The sequence below is a fragment of the Artemia franciscana genome, unplaced genomic scaffold, assembly GCF_032884065.1.
Source record: "Artemia franciscana unplaced genomic scaffold, ASM3288406v1 Scaffold_284, whole genome shotgun sequence".
NCBI lineage: Eukaryota > Metazoa > Arthropoda > Branchiopoda > Anostraca > Artemiidae > Artemia > Artemia franciscana.
Genome location: NW_027063596.1, coordinates 168822 through 192310, shown reverse-complemented (window position 1 = coordinate 192310; position 23489 = coordinate 168822). Strand labels below are relative to the sequence as shown.

Here is a 23489-nt window from a genome sequence, read left to right as displayed (position 1 = left end):
GAAAATCCTGCGCCCCTTTCATTGAAATTCTCTTCCCCCATGAGAAGTTCCTCCATGAAAATATCCTCCGACGTAACCCCCCCCCCCCTCAACTCTCCCCCCTAAACAAAAAAATCCCCCTGAAAACGTCTGTACACTTCCCAGTAACCATTACTATATGTAAATACAGGTCAAAGTTTGTAACTTGCAGCCTCTCCCACGGGGACTGCGGGGGAGTAAGTCGTTCCTAAAGACATTATTATTGGGTTGTTCGACTATAGTGAATAAAATGGCTATCTCAGAATTTTGATCCGGTGACTTTTGGGAAAAAATGAGCGTGGGAGGGGGCCTAGGTGCCTTCCAATTTTTTCGGTCACTTTAAAAATGCACTAGAACTTTTAATTTCCGTTAGAATGAGCCCTCTCGCGACATTCTAGGACCACTCAGTCAATACGATCACCCCTTGGGAAAAAAACAAAAAAGCAAATAAACACGCATCCGTGATCTGTCTTCTGGCAAAAAATGTAAAATTCCCCATTTTTGTAGATAGGCACTTGAAACCTCTACATTAAGGTTCTCTGATACGCTGAATCTGATGGTGTGATTTTAGTTAAGACTGTATGACTTTTAGGGGTTTTTTCCCCCTATTTTCTAAAATGAGGCAAATTTTCTCAGGCTCGTAATTTCTGATGGGTATAACTGATCTTAATAAAACTTATATATTTAAAATTTCTTTTGATGTAACTATTGGTATCGAAATTCCATTTTTTAGAGTTTTGGTCACTATCGAGCCGGGTCGATCCTTACTACAGTTCGTTACCATGAACTGTTTGATATAAGCAAGAGACGATTACAAAATTAAAAAAGTGAAAGAACAAGCAAGTAAAAATTTAGAATATGCAAAGGCAGCATAAAAATAAAAATGAGATGAAAAAATTATAAGTGCTTCAAATGTTCGAACTTTTTTCTTTGATAGAAAAATTAAGAAAAATTTAAGGAGTGAATATAAGTATCTGCATTAAACTTACAATCCACAGTCATCATTTCTATAATCCTGATCAATTTAACCAAGAAATGATTATGAGATTGGAATAAGCAAAACAAGAAGCAAGTCAAAACTTAGAATCTAACAAAGGCAACACAAAAAGAACAATAGGATGAAAGATCAAAAATACTTTATAATGCTTCAAGTGTTTTTACTTTTTTTACTTTAAAAGATAAAAAATCATCAAAGCTTCAAAGACTAAATATAAGTATATGTATACGAAACTGACAATCCACAGTTGAAAAGGTATAGGGATTATCAGCCCTATTCATGTCAATTTTTGCTCGGTTTGACTTTGGCTCGGCTATTTATTATAATATATATTTGGTTTGAGTTTAATTTGTTCATTAATTTGTGTAAGTTTTACGCTTGGGGACTATATGTCTCTATTTCTACTCATTGTTAGTCTAATGTTGCTCTTTACATTCCGTTGAAAAAATCATTTTGTGGGAAACATTTTTAATAATTTTTTTGCCTTTTATTGTCTTTTTAATGTGAAAAAATATTTTGATAAATTATTGTTTTTTTTATTATAAGAATCCAAAGTTTGACTTGCTTTTTATATTTTGGGTAAAAATTTTCTATGACCTGAACACCAACACGAATAATATTGTTTAATTGGGTCTTATACCTCCTCAAGTTGATCTGAAAAATAAAACAACACCATTCCCTAAAAATTATATCTATCCTCTTTAACGACATATATACACTTACACTTTTTTGATTTAACTAAATTGTAAGAGCGGAAGTAGTAATAGTAGTAGCTCTCAATTGGAAACTTAATACCCCCAGTCGTTCTCAAGATATTGTTAAGGTGTCTAATTAGCAACCATACACACAGTGCCTTTTTATTTAATTTTGAAGTAACATTGAGTTTTAAAGTACAATTGGCAAACTGCATAACTCTGTGGGTTTGACATATCCCAATATCCTTAGAAATATAGTTACTAGAACCTGCTACTATACTGAACAAAATAGCTGTCTGAAAATTTTCTTTGGAATGCTTCGAAAAATGAGGAGGCTTGGGAGGAGGGCTGCCTGCTCTCCAATCACAATGATTTAAGTTGAACGGTGATTCCCTCAGGGCAAGATGCATGTTTATAATGCATAATAGGGAATGTTTTTTAAGAGACAGAGGTGCTAATCACGAAATATGTAGGGATTGCTTTGCTTTTTACGTAACAGAAAGTTTTTTAAAACAACCTCAGGGTTTCTTTACTCCAGGATTTTTCTTTGGTTCTTATGTCATAGGGCTGGTTTGTTATGTGATAGGGTTTGGATGATACTTAATAGGGTATTGTTTCCTTTTGAGGGTAATGTAATCATACGTAATTTGGTAGATTTACTGGGAATGACACAATCTCGCGGGGCCTATGGGAAAATCCCGCTTGTAACTGAAGAGGGTACACACTTGGGGGTTACACGTTGGATTGGCACACACGAGGATGTTACGTTTTAGGCACGTATGTGAGATGCTGCATAAAGGCAGCGCACAAAACGGTGTTAATTAATAACAATTTACGCTTGGGATGTTACATAATACTTTAAGAGATTTTATTTTCTTCAGGATTTCTTTTTTTAGTATTTTATTTTCTTTCGAAATATTTTATCAAGGTGTTTTTTTTCAGGCAACCTTTATATTCTAAAGATTTTCTGTTCACATTAAATACGAAAGAAACTCCCCCTCAATGGAACTGTGCCTTAGACACCCGGATTATGAAGGTCTTCCTAATATTTCAAATCGGCTAATACATTTTACATGCTAACCGATTGCATGAAGGGAGAATTCTTTGTTAAAGGAAATTAGAACAATTAAATGAATCGCGTGTTCCCATATGGCTGCAATTATTGCCATTCAGAGGGGAAAATCAATTACTGAAATTGGTTTTAACTGCTTTAGAGTATGTTATCAGATGATACTGTGGGTTTGCTCTTAGCTTATTTGTTCTAATATGGTCTTTTTCACTCATATGACATTTTTGGGCATTTTCCTGCGTCCGAAAATTGACAGCCCAATTTTTAATACTTCACAGATCCTTTCTTCTTATTAAAATTTCTTCCATTTTAATTAATTGTATTAAAAGCCCGTAGGGTATACAATAATACCTTGCAAGGTATACGTACACAATAATAAAATATGTTGAAGCAAATGTGCTTTAGTGTGCATGATTTAAGCTTAAGTAAGTGTGATGGGGCATGGTTCTACTAGCCACGAGTTAAACAAATCCTTTGGAAACCAATAAATCGAAAAACTACTGCAGTAATGTTCAGTACAATTACTTTCCATATAAAAGAAAAAGCTTTACAGTTGAATAACTGTGTCAGTAAATGCAGTGACGCTGCATGGGCTATGTCTGGGAAAAATAGCAGTGTGGTTACAAGAGATCTGAGTGAAAACGCTGTTTTTTTATTTACCAACGCTGTTGGTAAATAAAAGCCTTGAACTTTTTGTATTTGGATAGGAGCTTAAAAATTCAAGGCTCTTATTTACTAGCAGAAAATGCAAAAGTTTAAATCATGCGAAAAATGGTAGTATATAAAAGTTTGCTTGTGTTTTTTTTCTTAAACTGACTTGGACAGTTTGATATTATCTTTCAGCAAACGTTTTTATCTTTTATCTTTCACTTTCAGCAAACTTTTTTAGCCTACATATCCAAAGATTATATGCAATCAAGGCTCATCAGGAGAAAGGGGCTGGCATGCATTTGAGACAACAAAGATTAGCCTAGAAAATTTTTGAAAAAAAGAAATGACACAAAAATTACTGTTGGCTATCTTATAAGGGGGCTTAACTTCAACAGGGTTTTTTCTGCAAATCTCTTTAATTTTCCCGTACCATTGTTTGGACTTGTTAGAATACAGATCCTTAACCTTATTATTGTAATAATCAGAAGCTGACTTTCTCAATTTTCTCTTCAGGAACTTTCACTGAGATCCCTCCTGATCCTGATCATTCTTATCAGGGCAGTCATCAAAGGAGCAATATTTTTTCTCACTGAGTTCTAGTAGTTGATGAAATGTTGGTATTGCTACCTCATCATCGCGAACAACTGTTTGTCTCGTAGAGGCAACGCTAACAACGCCTGCTTGTTCAGAGCTAGACAAGACTCAAATGGTTAAACCTAGGCTCAGTGTTAGTATATGTACGAAATCGCTCGCTTTCCTTCGGCCTGAAGGAAAGCGAGGGATTATGCGAAAGCATTCGCGTAAAACTTCAAGGCTCTTATTTACTAGCGGAAAATTCAAAAGTTTAAATCATGCGAAAAATGGTAGTATAAAAGTTTGCTTGTGTTTTTTTTCTTAATCTGACTTGGACAATTTGACATTATTCTTTGATAATTGATAAAACTTTTTTAGCTTACATATCCATAGGCTATATGTTATCAAGGCTCATCAGGATAGAGGGGCCGGCATGCATTTGAGACAGCAAAGATTAGCCTTGAAAATTTATGAAAAAAAAGAAATGATATAAAAATTGGTATATTGTCTTTCAGCCACCAAATTAATCAAAGCATCAACATATTTACCAGGAATACCTTTCAAAACAAATCTGCATAAGTCAGCACCCCATTGTGATTCAAGCTTCAACTCAGTTTAATGAGTCTACCCATAGTGGAGACTAACCTAATACTATAATGATAATGGATTACTAGAATAAGATACACAGCAGTTGTACAACTGATAACCATTCTAACTGTCATATCAGTAAAATGTAATAGGCCTATGGGGTAATGCCCCACCACTCAGACAGAGCATAATCTTGGCAAAATATTTTACTTACAGTAAACCTAGATAGTAAGTTCTTGATCTGGAATTTGAAGTATATAGTTAGAATAGTGCTAGCTTAGTAGGCATTAGCTTCCTACTACCTAGAAACACATTGTTTTCATTTTTTTTTTAAATTAAAAAACCTACCCTTACATCCTATCATATTTGAATACAATTAAACTGCTTCACAACCTTTGCCATAGATTGAATGTATCTGTGATTGGCTTTCTCTATGATTTACTTACTTGCTCTATTTTTGCAATTCCATATCTAGAATCAGGCATTACCTTTCAAATTTTTGCTCAAACATAAAATTTGTGTCCATGATTAAGGTCTATTTTTGACTATCAGTGCAATTGAAACTATTTGAATTTTAGCCTATAAAGTTAAATAGTAAAGCTAGTGTATTTTTGCCACCCCCCTAGGACAAGTTTTTTACTTCTTGAGGAGACTATCAATGCTGATGTTGTTTTTTGGGTCTGATAAATACTTCTCTCTTATAAAATTCTAGACAAGCCACTTTTTGCTATCTTAGAAAGTAGTTAGGTTATGAACATAAAACATTCAGGGACAGATCTATAGAATAAAGCATGTCCCAAGAATGTATCTTAAAGAACTTACTTAACTCTTTCTTTCTCTAGAAGGTATTGACCTTTGAAAACCTTAAAATCTACACTTTATAAAAGCAAAATCATGCAAAATAGTTTTTCTCCTTAAATGAAATATTCAGCTTCACAATTTTGCTCAAACCCAATTTAAAAGGTTTGAAAAACCTGTAAATATATTTACAAATCTTAGAAAAAAAAACTGTTTATCCACATTAAAATTATACTCAAATAATAGGAATTGCATTTTCAAAGCTAAAACCAGAGAAAACAAAACCAAAAATTAAGGTAGGCTATAGTGTTATTTTGTCAAAATTCTTACCTCATCCAATATCTAAATGACCAGTCTATAAAGAGATCACATAGATTTCAAGAATGGGTCATCAGTCTCTGGAGTAATGGTCTATCAAAGAGTTGTCCCCCAGAAAGACCTGTGGACCCTATTGGCAGATACCAGCCCACTGATATAACATTCATTTTCTGTAATTTAACTAAGACTGTTGTTTTATTCTAATCTATCTCCTGATTTTAAAACATTGACATTCAATTTTTTGTAAATGTAGTAAATTCCTTTTTTCTAATTACAATTGAAAAAGCTGCCTTTTCTTGAGTCTAGTGTGAGTAATCACTTTGATGCCTAAATCTGTGCTGAAATAAGCCAAGTGTGACCAAGATGTGAAGAATTCAACTCACCAGTCATTCTCTCATATCCAGATATTTCCATCTGAGCACCAATAGCTGCCCATAAGTATTTGACAGCTTCCCTGTTTCTATACAATTTATCAGATTTTATATACATCATTCTCTTTTCTTTAACAGATTCTATAAACAATTCCCAAAACATGTATGACTTGTTGTTCCAGGAATCCGTCTCTCTCTCTCTCTCTTTTGCACAATTAGAATAATTTTAAATCTTCCTCTACTTTGCTTGGCTTGCTGAAGGATCTGATTGGCTCTGCATAAGCCAAAATAGATTCAAGATCTATTATCCCTCATTTTGTCTTAATAGAACTATTTGCATTATTACAGCTCACTCCAAAGAAAATAGTTAGTGTGGCATAGTGTTATTACACTATGCCTTATTACACCAATTAGGACAACCCCTAACTATTCTTGTTCCCTTTGGATTGGGCAGTAACCATTTCCCACTGGGAACAGAATTAGTAACCATTCAGTTACTTCAGTAAGTCCTTGGAATACACCCTTTGTATTTCTTTAATTTGTTTTCAAAATCTCCTATGGTTTACTTCTGATGACACTGAATTATATATTAGTACTATATTTCATTCTGAAAAGGATTATTTCTGCATCAGCAGCAAATATTTCCATGGTTCATCAATGCTGTCATACCTTCTAGGTCCTATATTAAAATTGTAATTTTTTTAGTTTTAAGTCAAACTTAATGAATATCACAGTAGTGGAGGTGATGGCATTTGTCACTATCCATTATGAAAATGAAAATAGCTTTCAAGATGTCCTCTCTAGGAGCTCCGAAAAAAGGAGAAAATCTCCCCAATTAAAAAATAATTCCCATCCTCTTGCTCCAACTCCTTCACAAAATCTAGGAAAATATTTAAAAATTTCTCCTGATACCCTCTTTGAGATAAATAAGGTAGCTCTCTTAAGGTTTGCAATCTTCAAATTGTTAAAATCAGTGTTCTTTTTTAATATTATTTGTGCTGGATCTTTGCTAATAGCCCTCCAAGATTCGAAATCAGCAGTTATATTACTGAATTTAAAATCCCTTCTTAACATCTCAATATAGTCTGATTAAACATTATTTGTGCTGGATCTTTGCTAATAGCCCTCCAAGACTCTAAATTAGCAGATATATTACTGAATTCAAAATCCCTTCTTAACATCTCAGTAAAGTCTGATCTATTGATGCAAAACCACTACCCAATTAAAATATTTGTGCATAACATCTGTCCAAAAATACCTATTCAAGAGCTAAAGGAGTATTTCTGACAGAACAGGTAACCCAATCCCAGTTGCAGTATCACCCAACTGGGCAAACCAGATGCTAATGACCAAAAGTCAAGCACCTCTTTTTATGCACACTAAGAGAAGAAAACAATATCTTAGGCCAGATATTCCTCTTTGGACAAATGAAACACCACAAGCCCAACAAGCCAAAACCAATCCAGTACCAAAGATGTCTAAGACTAGGATGCACAGCAAAAAAAAAATGCAGTAAAATATTACAACCCTGCAACAAATGTTAAAGTTCCCATCCCAAAGGAATGGTAAATTGTGAAATTGATCAGCCTACATGTATAAACTGCAAAGGGGTCCATGATTCTTCCAATATGACTTTATGCCCTGTGTGTAAAAAATGAGCAATAACACTCCAGATAGCATCAGAGAAAGCTATACCTTACCCATTTGTAACTCTGGAAGAAAATGTAGCCCAATCACACCAAACGAAACCCTCTCTGAAACCTCACAATACTTTCACTCAGAGAAAACCCAACCTACCCAAAGCAACAAGTACCCCCCCCCATAAGGCTCCTTCCTCAGAACACCCTAGCTCAAATTCTTGTCTGAGAGAATCACCAAGGCTGAGCCAACCAGCCTCTGTATTCAATGATAGGAGGCTAGTCTGGCCATCCCTCTCAAGCAGAAACAAATCAGAAGAATTACCAGGAATTAATCCCTTATTTGATGACAAGTCAGATGAAAATCCAGACAAATTAACACCTAATACATGCCTCTTTATACTAAACTCTAAACTGCAGTTCAGTCTATGAACCTATAACAACCACAAAAAGCAAAAATCAGCCTAATCACACCAAACTAGACCCTCAGTGAGACCTCACAATACTTTCACTCACAGAACACCCAACCTACCCAAAGCAACCCATAAGGCTCCTTCCTCAAAACCCCAGCTCAAATTCTTATCTGAGCAGATCACCAAGGCTGAGCCAACCAGCCTCTGCATTCAATGATAGGCTAGTCTAGCCACCCCTCCCAAGCAGAAACAAAACAGAAGAATTACCAGGAATTAATCCCTTATTTGATAACAAGTCAGATCAAAATCCAAACAAAATAACACCTAATATATGCCTCTCTATACTAAACTCTAAACTGCAGTTCAGTCTTTCAACCTATAAAAACCACTAAAAGCAAAAATCATAAATGAATTGTTAAACTTGTACCTACCCAATCACATGCTTATCCAAGCAAAAAGGATCTTGCTTTACTCCTAGCAAACCTAAACATTGACACACTAAAATATGAAAACTAAAGCAACAAAACAGCACATCTGAATACTTCAGTAGAATGTAAGATCACTTTGAGAAAATAAGTTAAATGATTTAATATCTTTTATGAATAATAAATCCAGTGATATTACTTGCCTTCAGGGAACCCATTTGACCAAAAATCAACAAATAAAGTTTCCAGGATATACTATCCTGAGAAAGGATACGTCTTCAGAGAGAAAAAAGGTGGTGTAGCTTTAATAACAACACCAAATTTTGTGGCCTTAATTATCCAGAATTTTTAAATGGTGTTGATGCAATTGGAATCAATGTTTGGCTAAATAATACCTAAACTTACATAATAAGCTTTTATAACTGTAATGGCCAAACTACCAATGCCATGGATTTCTTAAGCAGTATAACTAATTCTAATATGCTAAACAACATAATTATTTGTGGATATTTTAATGACCACAGCCTTCTGTGGGGGGATGAGCCAGCAAATAAAGCTGGTAACCTCATTGACAGTTTGACATAAAATAATACTGAATTAGCCATTGCTACCCCTCCAAATCTAAATACATATTTTAACCCCAAAAGTGGCACATTTTCAACAATTGACCTACAAATTGAGTCAATACATATTTTGAACAAAATCTATATAAAGAAAATTAATAAACTTTGCACAGACCATTTTGCTATAGTTTTCTCATTAAATGAACCAGCTAAAATTCTGCCACATACGCCCAAATTTATCAACACTAAAGCAAATTGGACTATGTTCAAAAACAAGCTTAATGGTGGAATTTTAAGCCTCACCCAGGAATCATATGTTTCACATGTGACAGCTGACACACATGCTGAAGTTTTGACATCCATACCAGCAAATAAAACTAATCATGGTGTTCCCCAAACAACACCAAGGAAAACAATCCTTAGAAATACTTCTAAAGCATGGTTGACAAAAGAGTGCCATATTATTTGGAGACCAAAAAAGGCAGCTAGGAGATCATGCCTAAGAATCTCCTGCTGCGTATTTAGGTAAATTACAAGCAGAGGCTAATCTCAAGAGAACTATAATAAATGCTTAATATAATTACTGGGGAAATGCTGCAAATAGTCTATCCAGAGAAACATGTGAGCCAACTGTACATAAACTCATAAGCCACATCTGTGCAAAAAAAAAAAACATCCCCCAGCCCACTCCAGTATGAGCTACTTTATAATAATACTCATTATGACAACGATAATCAAAAGGCAAAATTCTTTGCAACTCTTTTCTCAAAAAGATACCATCTCTTGCTACATATTTAAGTAAATTACAAGCAGAGGCTAATCTTAAGAGAACAATAACTAGCACTAAATGCAAGTACTGGAATAATTTTGCAAATAGTCTTTCCAGAGAAACATGTGAATTAATTATATATAAACTCAAAAGCAAAATCTTTGGAAAAAACATCCCCTAACACACTTCAGTATGATAATATCCACTGTGACAATGACATGGAAAGACGAAATTATTTGCTACCCTTTTCTCAAAAAAGCTAACATCAAATAATAAAAGTATCACCAACCCAATATCAGTAAATCCAATATGCCAGCCTTGCCCAGGATCAGAGTATATAACCTATCCATTCTCAATTCATGAACCTTTATAATACAAAACAACATATTAGGGCTAATGACACTTGTAGCTACAATAATATACACATTACATGGATAAAGAATCTCCCCTATTCTTACAAACAGGAACTCCTAAATTTATATAACCATGCAGAGGTCAAATCCACATTTCCCAATGTTTGGAAATGTTCATATCTTCTACCAATATTTAAAAAAATAAACGCAAATATGACCCTGAGTCTTACAGGTCTATAATGAATACTCCTCTGCTAGGAAAAGTAATGGAGAAAATGATGTGCCATTGACTGCTATGGTTTGTTGAGAAGAATAATATGATACCTCATACTCAATGTTGAGCTTAATACAATTATATATAAAAATCATTTCCAAATTTTTGCTGATGGGTCCAAAATGAATGAGAAGGTGGCAAGTGGAGCTTTTCTCCCAACCTTTAATATTGCAATGAGTGAGAGAATGTATGATAATATGTCTATAATGTCTGTAGAGTTAAATGCCATAATCATGGCATTAGAGCACCTCATGAATAATCAACATGTGATTGCCAATTTACAAAAAGTATAGTTTATTCTGACTCTTTGTCAAGCCTAAAGCTGTTCTATTCAGCTTCTCAGTATAAGATGAATATAGATACATTTCATTGTCTTAGCATTATTGATAATCTTGCTCCAAGAGGAATAAGAACTTACCTCTTGTATGTTCCAAGCCACTCAGGTATAAATGGTAACCATCAGGCTGATGAAATTGCAAAAATGCATTAATTATTGACCAGCCAAGTGGGAAATCAATCCTCATTAGAGACATATACCAGTGCAGGTTATCAGAGGTATTGTTAAACAAGAATAATCCACAATTACCCTTCCCCAATAAGCACCTTTCTAAAATGTATTGTAGAAGTCAGTTTGGCTAAAATTGGCTAAATTTTCAGGCTTTTTCATAATAGTTCACTAATCCAAGTGGCTCAATTCCCTCCCCCCTCATTGCAGTCATTATAATTTAAAAATTGAAACAATTGACCATTGCCTATATGAGTGTAATATGCTGATGTCTGCAAAGTATATCCTGCATTGTAAACTGTTAAAGTGCTTCAAATATCACAAAATTTCACTCTCAGCTAAGAGTCTATCTGACTATACTTGCAAGCTGAGCTCAGAAATCAGCATTTATCTTCATATATTTCAACTCCTCGAATCAAATGATCTACTGAAATAAATCTGAACAGATTCTAAATGAATCAGAAGCAACCAAATTAATAACTCTGTTCATATCACAGAGTGAATCAAAAGGAAAAAAGGCTGAATGGTCTCAACTGAAAAGCCCTCGTTTGCTGAAAAAGATGAAGAAGAAAAAATTCTCTGTTTCTTCATAGTGTTGACACTACTTCAACCTTAAAAAAGCCCCTAAAAAACCTTGCAAAATTTTGAAAAAGTATGCATGCATGCAATTTGCTGCTTTACTACTTCTTTTCAATTATTTCAATTTTAAGGAAGAGTTGAAGGTTTTGTTTCAGTTGTTTCCCTCTCAAAGGGAAGTGCCATAAAATTCTGAACACTAACAAAAAGTCATTCTAAAATACTTATTTTGCTCCTAAAAGCACTCTAATCTACTATCCCTTCCATCCTCTTTAAAGGTCAAACATATAGGCATTCCCAAATTGTATATTCTCAAGTTTTCCTGTTGCTTTATGCTGTTAACTTTGTATATTTCCCATTAAATTAATTTGAAGAAAAGAGTCACTTAAAGAAACTTTGATTCAGGTGTTTTCCCTCATCCAAAAAATCCTGCCCTCAAAAACTCCTCCTGGGGAAAATTCCCCCAAGCTTGGGAAAAATTCCAATCCCCCACAAAAAATATCGTGGGATAATGGCTCTCCCCCTTATTTACCCTGGAATGTTTCAGATATTAATTAGAAGAGAAATTGAAAGTTCTACTCACTTACAGAGCTGGAATTGGCTTTTTTCTCAGGGGCAAATGTAGACTTCACTGTCCCTTGCTACACCACCACTACTGAAAATATTACAATTTTGGTCCATAAATATTAAAATTTCAGCTTGTTTTGCTGCTCCCAGAGCACCTGTCCCCTGCCCCATTTTAGATCTAGCCCTGCTCACCTGTTTAAATGACGGGCATGCTATAGCATTGCTTAATGGAAAGAGCCATACGTGCTCAATTTATTATATTTCTTTATTTGCCAAACTTCGTGTGGAAGAGATGAAAAAGAGATTAATGAAAAGTCAAAAGTGATGTGAGGCAAACAAGCCACTACCCACACTATTTTATCCCCGATCAAAATTGCGAGACAGTCATTTTGTTCAAAATAAACTAAATGTCATATATCTATGCGTCCGGGTTAGAGGATCTCCCTCTCTAGCCCCTGGGGCAAGGACTGTCAGGTATGCAGGTTGTGCATTGTTAAGATATAAAGTTCCTATGGAAAGGTTGGTCCTACAAACTTTGTATTGGGGCTCATTAAATTGGAAGTCGAAAGTTCCAGTGCCCTTTTTAGATTCTAAAGTGATTAGAGGACAACTGCCCCTACCTATACCCTTTTCTATTTTTGTTTGGAAGGGGAAATGCCTCAAAGGGTGCATTTAATGCCAAAATATTCTAACTTTCATTGAATCTCCAGGTAAATATGTAATTAGTTGTAAGGAAAGGGAATGGTGGAGGTAGAAAATCATATTTAATCTCTCTTGATTTTTAGGAATATTTCTGGTTTATGCTGTTACTATGTAAGTAAAGAGCAACAATATACCCCAAAACTAGCAGAAATTATTCTGTATAGCAGGGGTGCTGCTTCTCCTTCCTTCCCAATTTCCCACTTGTGGTTGTGGTAGCTTTGGAGGATGCTCAGTAGATTAGAATTTGAGAATTCTAGTCCTTTTTATTTGTTAAAAATGGTTGGAGAGACCAACCAACCTATGTCCTAAAAATATTTTTCATATGTAATCCTTATGTTAGTCCTCATGGCATGTGATTGACTTTTGGAGGTACCTATTTTGTACTTTCTCTGTTGCTACTCAATTTTATTTGTCGGGAAATTTTCCATGAGGGTGGTAATTTCCATAGGGACATAATGTTGTGGGAGAATTTTCTGCTGTAGATTTTTTCGTGGGGGTGGGGTCGGGGAATGCTGACCTCCTGTAAATTCAGAAAAGTGTTAATGGATATGTTTCAAACGTTTTTTCCTCAGAAGGGAACATTTAAACTTATAGAAACTACTTTTAAAATTTCTAAATGGTTGATTAAACCTTTCCTAAAAGAACCTCACTTTTCAACCCCTCCCCCCTTATGGTAAATATAAATCCATGTATATATATATATATATATATATATATATATATATATATATATATAGAATTAGTACCAAGCCAATCTTCTAAATCTCGGCAAGACCCGAAATTAACCACTGAGAGATCACGGTTCTCGCCATATTTCTCAATCATGGGTTCATGGCATCTTTATCTAACATATATTGACTACAGTAAATCTCTCCCAAGTATAAAAAAACAACTTCATTCTATCCTTATAAATAAATTCAAGAATCAGTGATAAAAAAGTCTTAAAGTAAATAGTTGTTTGTTTGATGTTGATATGGTGGGCTCATTTTTCTTTTTCTTTCCAAATAAGTTGCCGGTCATCGGTTACCCTCGGTTGCACACTGTTTTTGTTACCCTTTTTAGATTGATATTTTCCGAGTTTTTTTTTGTCAAATAGGTGCACTATATTGTTATACCGGGTCTTTGCCAATCGAAATTGTGTGTGTTGTACAGAAGTTTAAATAAAAATCCTGAATATATATATATATATATATATATATATATATATATATATATATATAGATATATATATATATATATATATATATATATATTATATATATATATATATATATATATATATATATATATATATATATATATATATATATATATATATGTGTATATATATATATATATTTCACTGTAACCATGATATATAGAAAATATATTGAACAGGGATATTTTTGTTGTTTTTTTCATTTGTATATTGTCTTCAAGTTTAATTAAAGAGTTAGAGCAAAATTTGAAATTGGTTTCATACTGATGTAGATGCTAAAACCATATTTTAATTTAAAAAAATGTTATTGAAGGCAAACCACATATTATACAAATATTGTACTATATTTCAGTGGATAATAAAGAAAACGGTAATTTTTCTGGACGTACTACTTTTTAAATTGCTTCAGTTTATCTTTAAATTTGAATCTGAAATTCCTTTAGAAAGTAATTACTTAATTTTAAATAGATAAATACAATGCCATTACATAATATCTTTTTGGATCTCATTTCAGATCTATTGACATATTTTGAAGGGCTAAAAGTAAGAACAGATAGATATACCCTCTTGTGGCATATACATAAAAGGCCTACACTTTTTAATGTTTTAAAAAATAAAACCATGAATAAAGCTTTCATTACAGGAATTAAACCAAATTTTCCAACGTAATAATTTTCGGCTTGGAATATATACTATTAGAATACAGCTAAAAGCCATAACAGCTAACAGATTCAGCTAAAATTTGTATTTTCCTTTTTTACCGTGAAAGTTTATTGTAAATAAAATTCAGGAAGGCAGTTTTTTAATTTTTGAACCCTAGTCTTAAAATTGATAATTCAGATTTCTAATGCCTTTGACTGCTGAAGGAATCCAGTCTGTACTTTCAACTGTATTAAGATAAAATATGCTCTGCAGTGGTTAAAAGTCATTATTAGTCATCAGTCATTATATCTTTTGTATTTTAGGACTCTGCTGACTAAAATCTGTGTTGTATCCAAGTGTTGATGATAGTATAATACTTTTCATAATTTGCATTAACTCGGTTCCAAGATCTTTCACGGACTTGCCACATTTTCTGAAAATGGCTGATCTCATCACGGTTTCTAAGGATTCTTTCATTAAAAACGGTAAGCTGTACTGTTAAATTTACTTTTACAGAGTAAAAAAAAGCTACTTTGCTCTAGAAAATAATTGTCCTATATTTTTCCCTTTCTCATTAAGTGGTCCTAAGAAAAAAAAAATGTAACGCATGTGTTCTTGGATTTAACATTTTAAGAGCTGAGGGGTGATGAAAGTGGCTTCTCTGTGCGGAAAAATATATTCAAAGTTGGATTATTAGCTCTTATTTTTAAGTTTGGTGAACAAGTAATCATCCTGTAGATAATTTTCCTGTCAGTCTTTTCAATGTGCTGGTATGATTAACAATATATTACCACCAAAGCAGGTGTACTCCTGAGGATGCAGATGGGATTATCAAGTTAAAAGACATGTAAGAGAAGAATAAAGTTTGTTGAATTCAGCTTTTAAACTTTGGGAGACTATATTTTGAATTTTAATGTTTGGGAACAAATGCAGAAACCCCACAATTGATTGGTGTTTTTAACCTTAGTTGTGCCATTTTCTTGTGATTGTTATGTTTATTTTTTAGTTATACTTTTTTTATTCAATATCCTTTTTTTATTGAGTACGTTTTCTTAAATTTAGATTTATCCATGTATTAGTTCTACGTTATGAATATCGATTAATCTTGGAAAATACTTAAAGCTATACCGATAATACCGAAAATCTTGGAAAATACTTAAAGCGGAGAGATCAGGATGAAACTGAATGTGAAGAATAAAAACCTGTCTAAGATACGTGACTGACATAATCAAACCGGATCCGCTCTCTCTGGTCGAGGGGGGGGGGGAATATTTGGAAAAATTAGAAAAAATGAGGTATTTGTAACTTACAAACAGTTGATCAGATCTTAATGAAATTTGACATTTAGAAGGATCTTGTGCTTTAGAGCTCTTATTTTAAATTCCGACTAGATCTTGTGACATTGGGGAGAGTTGGAGGGGGAAACTGGGATTCTTGGAAAACGTGAAAGTTGGGGTGTCTTTATCTTACAAATACGTGATTGGATCTTAATGAAACATCATATATAGAAGGATCTTATGTCTCAGATGCTCCATTTGTCGACTCGAATCTGATCTGGGGACATAGGGGGTTGGAAGGGGATACAGAAATCTTGGGAAAAGCTTAGAGTGGAGAGATGGGGGTGCATTTTGATGGGAAGAATAAGCACAAGTTCTAGATACGTGGTGGGTAGAATAAGCATATGTTGTAAATACGTGATTGACGTAACCGTACTGGATTTGCTCTCTTTGGGAGAGTTAGGGGGTGGGTCTCGGTGCTTTGGCGAGTTTGGTGCTTTTGGACGTGCTAGGATGATGAAAATTGGTAGGCGTGTCAGGGAACTGCACAAATTGACTGGATAAAGTTGTTTTCCCCGATTCGACCATCTAGGGGGCTGAAGGGAGAGGAAAAATTAGAAAAATTTTTGGTATATATATATATATATATATATATATATATATATATATATATATATATATATATATATATATATATATAGGCTATATATATATATATATATATATATATATATATATATATATATATATATATATATATATATATATATATATATATATATATATTTATATATATATATATATTTATATATATAGCCTATATATATATAAATATATATATATATATATATATATATATATATATATATACATATATATACATTTATATATACATATATACATATATCTGTATATGTATATATATATATATATACATATACATATATATATATATATATATATATATATATATATATATATATATATATATATATATATATATATATATATATATATATATAAATATATATGTATATATATATATATATATATATATATATATATATATATATATATATATATATATATATATATGTATATATATATATATATATATATATATATATATATATAATAATAATAATAAATATATTGGAAAAACCCGTCACAATTGAACAAAAGACGGATAAAAAACAAAAGAGAAGAAAACGCACATACAAAACACAACGAAACTTCTTGAAATGAAAATAATCACGAAGGAACTATAATACAACTATGTAAGAATGGCGGTCCACTGGTGGTTACTCGCTTCTACTCTATCACGGTACTTTTCAAGACACGCTTCCACCGCAGTAAATGGGTCAGGTACTGAATACCGCCTCGTTAGGTAAGAATTACTTGTTCTTAATGGCATCTCAAGTAGGAACTTGATATATATATATATATATTATGTATATATATATACATAATATCTGTATTTTTACATTTGACTCTTAACTAAAAAGAAAAGCAGGCAGATTTGTGTTGTAAACTTAACTGTTAAATTTTTTCTATGGCTGTTTAATTTGAAATTTGTTTTAGAATTTGAAGATGCTTTACCAGGTGACCTTGAGAAGCCCTTTCATTTTCCAAATCATATTTTGTCACCAAAACGTGAAGATGTTCCCTCGCTCAATCTACCTAGCATTTCAGGACCATGCAAATCTGAATACGACACCCAGGAATTGCAACCCGCAGGGTCTAACAATGAAGGTATGTCTGAAACATTGTGTTTTTGTTGATTGAAATGAATTGGATATTATTTATTGGACAAAATAAGACAAAGGGGTTTCAGAGAGAGAGAGGGGGGGGTTATTACGCAACTCTCGTAGATCTTGGCTAATTAAACAGTTGCAAAACCATTATATTTTATACATAGACGTAAAAAATGGCTTAAATGAATTACAATATTTGTATGTTCGTAGATGTCAGTTTGGGTTCTTTTCTGGTTCTTCTGTTACGTGGGGCATCTGCAGGGAGAATATCATGGTTGGTTAACATCAATGCTTTTCCAAATATCATGATGAGATTGTTCATTCTTTGCTCAAGGAACTGGATTTCATGTTTATTGAGTGTCTCGTGGTAAAGGATATCATGACATCCCAGGATAATCCTAACTGTCCTTTTCTGCAATGAATCTAGGTCGTGCATTAAGTAAGCAATATGTAGTACGGAGGTGCCCCTCACAGGACATGCATACTCCAAGACTAGCCGCACATAGTAAAGGTAGGTGCAGAGGAGACTTTTGACAGCACAACCAAAACAAGGCATTTTAGACAGAGTGGAAGCGCTACCCTTCCTAATCGCACTGTCAACTTGTGAGGCAAAAGAAGTCTTGGGAGAAAATGATTCCCAGTATTTTCACTTCAGACACAACAGGAAATATCTTAAGATGGAACGTTTGTTTTATCTTTTTCCAATGTGCACGTATTTGCCAAACCGCTTTTGTAGTCTTTTATGAACATTTTTAAGTTTTCACTTGAAATTATTTTTGCAGGTTTTATTATTCTTGAAAAGGATTGATAATAAGCCCTAAAACTACATCTTAATATATATTTTATAATCCGTATTTATAGTGTATATTTCTCTTTAAAATAAGAAGTAAATCTGTCTATTATTTTGATTTCAAGTTGAAGCAGAAAATCGGCTGTTATTATCTTGCTGCCTACCAGAAAATTTTAGTGTAGAATATTAATTTACTGAAAACACTAGATTCCAACAAAAATAATGAATTCATTTTGTGCTGATAAGGTCGAAAGTTTTTTTGTCTGATTTTACAACTAAGAGCTTGTTTTAAATATTTAGCTTGAAGATCATAGTGAGTCACATTGGATTAAGGAAAAAACGACGAAAGTCACGTTTTCCTGAGGTCTTACAGATAACAATTCAAATAGGGATGAATCTTTTTAATACAATTTGAACAACGATGATTAATAATCCCGGATATTAGCAGATGGTGGTTTCTCTGTATATGTGACTGAAATATCTCGAATTTTGTCTCGAAATATCGTGACTTTTGTATTATTTCTTAAATCCAAAGCATTGCGGCTACCGAAAAAGTTTAGACTTTAACATATGATGTACATTCTTTTAGCTCCTCATCTTTTAGTTATAATAATTCCTAGAATAGTTTCTCTCCTTGTTTTATAGTCTAATGAACACCACGGTATATTGATCGTTTAAGGTGTCATTTTGGCTCTTTCGTAGCATTGGAATAAACAATTTTGAAAGCTAATATAAGTATCACCATAAGGGAGAGAAGAGGGATCGAAAATAAAATTAGTTGTTAAAAGCTATTGAAAGATATAGTGTTTTCTCTGTTTCTAACTCTGTAGACTTCCAAAAAATATGGAAATACCTCGAATGTCTCGAAATATCACCATATGGAAATATATAGAAAAATCTCGGTTTTATGAGTTTTTTTTGTATTATTTGGTTTGTTTTTTTTTTAGCTCTGTAGACTTTTAAATTTTTAGGTCACTCTTCACCACACGTGTCTGGTCTTCTAGTACAGGAAAATACGTCACTAGTTGTTTCAAAGAATCGATCAACGAGCGGTTTCTCAATTGCGTGTGCATCAGAATCTGAAGGAAAAGACTTAGAAAGTCAGAAAACAGGTTTGAAAAGTCGCCTTCAAAGTAAAAAGTATGGAAAATTGAAAAAATATGAAAGAACTCATAAAAAGAAAAAGACATATAACTGTGAGGTATGTGACAAGACCTTTTCTCGAATGTACGATTTGAACTGGCACCAAAGACTGCATACGGATGAGAAACCGTTTAAGTGTGATATATGTGACAAGACCTTTTCTCACGCTGCAAATTTGAAGAAACATAAAAGAATACATACGGGTGACAAACCGTTTAAGTGTGATATTTGTGACCAAACGTTTTCTCAAGCAGTAAATTTGAATAGGCACCAAAGAGTGCATACGGGTGAAAAACCGTTTAAGTGTGATGTATGTAGCAAGACCTTTTCTCATGCTGCAAATTTGAAAAAACATAAAAGAATACATACGGGTGAGAAACCGTTTAAGTGTGATGTTTGTGACAAGACATTTTCTCACGCAGATAATTTGAACACCCATCACAGAATGCATACGGGTGAGAAACCGTTTAAGTGTGATGTTTGTGACCAAATCTTTTCTCAAGCTTCAAGTTTGAAAACCCATATAAGAGTGCACACGGGTGAGAAACCATTTAAGTGTGATGTTTGTGATAAGACCTTTTCTCATGCAGCAAATTTGAACACCCATTACAGAAAGCATACGGGTGACAAACCGTTTAAGTGTGATATTTGTCACCAAACCTTTTCTCAAGCAGTACATTTGAACACCCATCAAAGAATGCATACGGGTGAGAAGCCGTTTGAGTGTGATGTTTGTGACCGAACCTTTTCTCAAGCATCAAGTTTGAACACCCATAAAAGAGTGCATACAGGTGAAAAACCGTTTAAGTGTGATGTTTGTGACCGAACCTTTTCTCAAGCATCACATTTGAACCGGCACCAAAAAGTGCATACAGGTGAGAAACAGTCTTAAGTGTTATATTTGTGGCCAAACCCTTTCTCAAGCAGCAAATTTGAGCACCTATGAAGAATGCATACGGGTGTGAAATCGTTTAAGTTTGAGGTTTATGATGAAACCTTTCCTCAAGCAGTAAATTTGAATATCCGTAAAAGAATGCATATAGGTGAAAAACCGTATTAGTGTGATGTCTGTGACCAAACTCTTTCTACAACAGGAAGTTTGAACACCCGTCAAAGAATGCATACGTGTGAAAAACCATATAAATATGATGTTTTTGACCAAACCCTTTCTTAAGCATCAATTCGGAACACCCATAAAATAGTTCATAAAGGTGAAAAACCATTTAAGAGTGATATTTGAGATCAAACCTTTATTCGAGCAGGAAATTTGACGAAGCTAAGAGTGTCTACAGGTGAGAAACATTTTAAATGTGATCTATGTAACAAGACCTTTTCTCACGCACATAATTAGAAAACCCATCACAGAATGCATACGGTTGAGAAACCGCTTATGTGTGATGTTTGTGACCAAACTTTTTCTCAAACAGTACATATGAACACCCATAAAAGAACGCATACGGATGAGAAACTGTTTGCATGTGGTGTATGTGACAAGGCCTTTTCTCGGGCAGGTAATTTGAACTAACCCCAAAGAGTGCATACGGGTGAGAAGCTGCTTAAATGTGAAATATACAAAAAAAAAAAAAAAATTCTGACCTGGGTAGTATGAAGTGGCAACTATCCATTTTTCTCATGCTGCAAACTTGAACACATATAAAAGAATTCTTACAGATGAGAAACTGTTTAAATGTGATGCATGTGACGAAACCTTGTTTCATGCAGAAAGTTTGAAAAAGCACCAAAGAGGGCATATCGATGACTAAGCAATTACATGTTATGTATGTGAGAAGTGTTTTTCACAAGTTTATAGTTTGAATACACATCAAAGACTGCCTACAGGTAAGAAACCTTTCATATGTGATGTTTATAGAAACACTTTTGTAATTTTAGAAATTTTACTAAAATTGCAGGATTAAAATTTGCAGGATTTTAGAAAGATTGTTGTATACTCAGTAGCTTGTGGCTGTTATTCTCACAACCAATTAGTAATTCATCAAACTAGTTTTTTCAATATATTTTTCTTGTGTATAGTTCCTATAGCAATTTCAGGTTCTTTAGTAATACAGGTTTGCTTGTTTGTAACCAATATAACATATGTAAGAAATGCTTGTTTACATCAAGGTTTTTGAATGAACTCATAAGATTTCATACACGTGAATAAAACATGTTTTATGCAAGAAATGCTTGCCATGACTGGGCTGTTTAACACGCTCAAAGAGTGCATACTGGTGACACCATTTAAATGTGATTTATGCAAAAGGGTATTTTCATTTAAGTCTGCTGCGAATTAGCATCTAAATACCTATTCTAGAAAATTCACTCAATAAATAGACCGCCACAAGACCTTTGGAACAATAGTCATTTTTATCTATAAAAAAAATCATGAAGAATTAAAGCTATTCCATGTTGATTAATTGTCACATTAGATAACTTCGAAGACCACACTGCCTTTCCATGACGAAAGTAAAACAGTTCAAAATAGTGTCAATAAAACACTGTCAGTAAAAAGGTATCATCCCTATTTTGAACTGTTTTACTTTTGTCACATTAGAATAGTACGTTTGATTTTTATATAGTTTTCCCGTAATTTTTTTTGGTCAGATAAGCTTGTCTTTTGATCCAATGATCAATGTGGAACCACACAAGCTGGAAAGGGCAAATCTTGATTTTCTGAAAAAATTCTCTTAAATTGATAATCTCAAAAGAAACAAGTTTATATTGTCCAAACTTGAAAGGTATAATAATTAGGCTTTTTAAGTAACCAAAAACTTGCGTAAGAAAACAAGATATAATTAGGCGTCGTTTGTTTCATTTTGCTCCACAAAAAGAGATGAGAAGAACCGAAAGGCTAATGAAACAAGAACTATGGATAAATTGTCAAAAACTAATTGGTGGCTATGTGTTTCTTTTTTTCTTTATAAACAATCCTCATTGAATTACCCCGGTTTCGATTAAAAGAACTCTAAGATAAATTTCAGCCTCAGGTGCACCACTTTGTTCATGGTATTATGCAGAATTGTGGATTTCTGGACCTAGAAACCCAACCGAAAAAAAATGGAAACATAATTTTGTCCATATATAACGTTCAAAAAGACCCTAAAGCTTAGTTTTTCAATTGCTGTGAAATTTCCACCTATCAGTACTTGAGAAATGTTTTGTTTTGTTTGTTGAAAATGGAAAGAATGATTATCTAGCAAACAAAATTTCAATGCGCTCTGATATCTAACTCTGCTAAAACATTTTATTTTCTCAATTAGTTTAAAATTTTCTAAATTCTTCATTTTACTTTTTTACAGTGAAGGTTTATCATCAGCAAAAAAGCCGCAGTCTAGTTGATACTCTCATCGTTATGGGCCAAATGAAACCAGTTTATTTGAGCGAAATGCTTCAATGTCTGTAAACATGGATATAAAGGGGTTGCAAATTAAATTCTGTTTGCATAACGTTGCTGACAATGCAGATTACAGCGAACTCTGGTTTCTGCCACCTTCATTATTTGAACCAAATGTTCTCTTATCTGTTTGGCGGACTAACCAGCCCTTGTCAATGCGATCTGGTGTGAAGTTGAAGGTCTGCAACCAAAGATAGAATGCCTACGTAAAAGTTTGGGTGAACCTTAGTATGTAGTAGATGGTGGGGCCCTTCTACATCATTTGTCTTGGGAGAGATGTAACACGTACACGGATATCAGCACCAAATATGTCAACTATGTGAAGCGAAGACATGGATACACTTTCATGGTGTTTGACAGGTATTTATCTGGACCCTCAATCAATGAGGTTGTGCGTGGGAAGAAGAGCAGGACCAAAGGCTGTTCTGAGAT

The 23489-nt window shown here is 33.5% G+C and overlaps 1 protein-coding gene across 1 annotated transcript; it reads left to right on the top strand.

The window, feature by feature from the left end:
• The first annotated feature begins 4260 nt into the window (after window positions 1–4260).
• Window positions 4261–21696, top strand: LOC136043018 (zinc finger protein 227-like). The gene is made up of 4 exons (XM_065727902.1): window positions 4261–4293; window positions 15026–15187; window positions 17561–17731; window positions 19495–21696. Exons 2-4 carry the CDS (start codon window positions 15142–15144, stop codon window positions 20556–20558), a joined length of 1281 nt encoding a protein of 426 aa, XP_065583974.1. The 5' UTR covers window positions 4261–4293; window positions 15026–15141; the 3' UTR covers window positions 20559–21696.
• The last annotated feature ends 1793 nt before the right edge of the window (window positions 21697–23489 follow it).

Coding starts and splice junctions, on each gene's coding strand:
- LOC136043018 (XM_065727902.1), top strand. CDS start 15,142: ATGGCTGATCTCATCACGGTTTCTAAGGATTCTTTCATTAAAAACG. Junction 15,188..17,560: donor GGATTCTTTCATTAAAAACG/GTAAGCTGTACT, acceptor AATTTGTTTTAG/AATTTGAAGATGCTTTACCA. Junction 17,732..19,494: donor CGCAGGGTCTAACAATGAAG/GTATGTCTGAAA, acceptor TTAAATTTTTAG/GTCACTCTTCACCACACGTG.